The sequence below is a fragment of the Dipodomys ordii genome, unplaced genomic scaffold (genome assembly GCF_000151885.1).
Source record: "Dipodomys ordii isolate 6190 unplaced genomic scaffold, Dord_2.0 Scaffold894, whole genome shotgun sequence".
Classification (NCBI taxonomy): domain Eukaryota; kingdom Metazoa; phylum Chordata; class Mammalia; order Rodentia; family Heteromyidae; genus Dipodomys; species Dipodomys ordii.
The window spans coordinates 4,540-6,210 of record NW_012268110.1 but is presented as its reverse complement, the minus strand read 5'-3'; the positions used below and the strand labels follow the sequence as shown (position 1 = coordinate 6,210).

The 1,671-nt window shown below is 50.7% G+C and overlaps 1 protein-coding gene across 1 annotated transcript in view; it reads left to right on the top strand.

The window, feature by feature from the left end:
• LOC106001930 (sn1-specific diacylglycerol lipase beta-like) overlaps positions 1-1,319 on the top strand; it is a gene marked incomplete at both ends in the record, with an annotated part of 3,676 nt that extends 2,357 nt beyond the window's left edge. Inside the window, one exon of the mRNA XM_013036868.1 lies at positions 1,061-1,319. Within this exon, the coding sequence (XP_012892322.1) occupies positions 1,061-1,319 (259 nt within the window). The remainder of the gene's footprint in view (positions 1-1,060) is intronic.
• Between the last annotated feature and the right edge of the window lie 352 nt (positions 1,320-1,671).

The following is a 1,671-nucleotide window of genomic DNA, read 5'->3' as shown; positions in this document are numbered from 1 at the left end:
GCTTGAACTCTGGGCCTTGGTGCGTCCCTGAGATCTTCAGCTCAAGGCTAGTGCTCTACCACTTGAGCTACAGCACCACTTCTGGTTTTTGAGTGGTTAAATGGAGAGTCTCACAGGGACTTTCCTGCCCAGGCTGGCTTTGAACCCATCCTTAGATCTCAGCCTTCTGAGTAGCTAGGATTACAGGATTGAGCCACCACCGGAGCCCAGCTTATTTCCTCATTTCTGAAGCACTAACAAAGCAGAGTCAAAAGCTGAAGGTAGAGAGAAGAGAGTGTTAGGAATGGCCTGAGGGAAAGATATTCTAGTACCTTGTTTGTATCTGCTACACTTAAGAGTCTCTGAGATGACCTAGTTCTTAGTGCTGTCCACTTAAGTTACCAAGAAGGAAACAGTCTGGTGCTGGTGAGTCCCTGGCCTGAAAAAAAGGGAAATCTAGGAGCAGTGAACTCCCACAGTGTGCAAATTCTTCTTCTTTTTCGTTAGTTGTAGGACTTGAACTCAGGACCTGGACTGTCTCTGAGCTCTGTCACTCAAAGCTAGTGCTTTACCACTTTTGAGCCACAGCTCTACTTCTGGTTTTCTGGGGGTTCATTGGAGATAAGAGTCTCATGGAAAGGCTGGAAAGGTGGCTCAGTGGTAGAGTGCTTGCCTTGCATGCATGAGGCCCTGGGTTCGATTCCTCAGTACCACATAAGCAAAAAGAAGAAAGCTCAAGTGGTAGAGTGCTAGCCTTGAGCTGAAGAGCTGAGGGACAGCGCCCAGGCCCAGAGTTCAGGCCCCACGACCGGACCCAGAAAAAAAAAGAGTCTCATGGAAGCCACCCCTGTGCTGGTGGCTCATGCCTATCATCATCCTAGCTACTCAGGAGGCTGAGATCTGAGGATCAAGGTTCAAAATTCTGGGCAGGAAAGGCCACCAGACAGCTCCATGATTTCCCTGGGTGGTCTTTGCTTTTAGCAGTGGCATTCTGGGAGGGCAGTGTCTTCCAGGAGCAGGGGCTTTATCTCTGGAGATGGAGCTCACAATTACCATGCCTTTGCCACTGTCTGGTTTGCAGTTGGGTCATCATCGCTGCCACCGTGGTCACCATTGTCATCGTCTTTGACCCCCTGGGGGGAAACATGGCTCCATATTCCTCCTCTGGACCTGACCACCTGGATAGCAATGACTCAAGCCAGTTCTTTAATGGCCTCAAGACTGCAGCCAAGAGCGTGTGGGAGACGAGGATCAAGTTCATGTGCTGTTGCGTTGGCAAAGACGACCACACTCGAGTGGCGTTTTCGAGTACGGCAGAGCTTTTCTCAACCTACTTTTCAGTAAGCCGAGGGAGCCCGGTGTGGTCTTGTTCTTCTGTTTGAGTATGTGCCTCCCATGGAAATTCCACACCCTACACTGGGGGCAGGGGCAGGGGCTGGGCACTCTGGAAAGTTGGCTGAGTGCAGGGCTGCATTTTGTAGACCCTCTCACGTGCATTCTTTCTCCATCTCCTTTTCAGTAATCTGTGAAGTTTGTCTCATTCTAGTTTTCCCTTCCCTCGCTCTCTCCCTCTCTCCCCTCTCTTTTCCTTCCTTCCTTCCTTGCTTCCTTGCTTCCTTGCTTCCTTTCTTTTGGTCAGTCCTGGGGCTTGAACTCAGGGCCTAGGCACTGTCCCTGAGCCTCTTTTGCTCA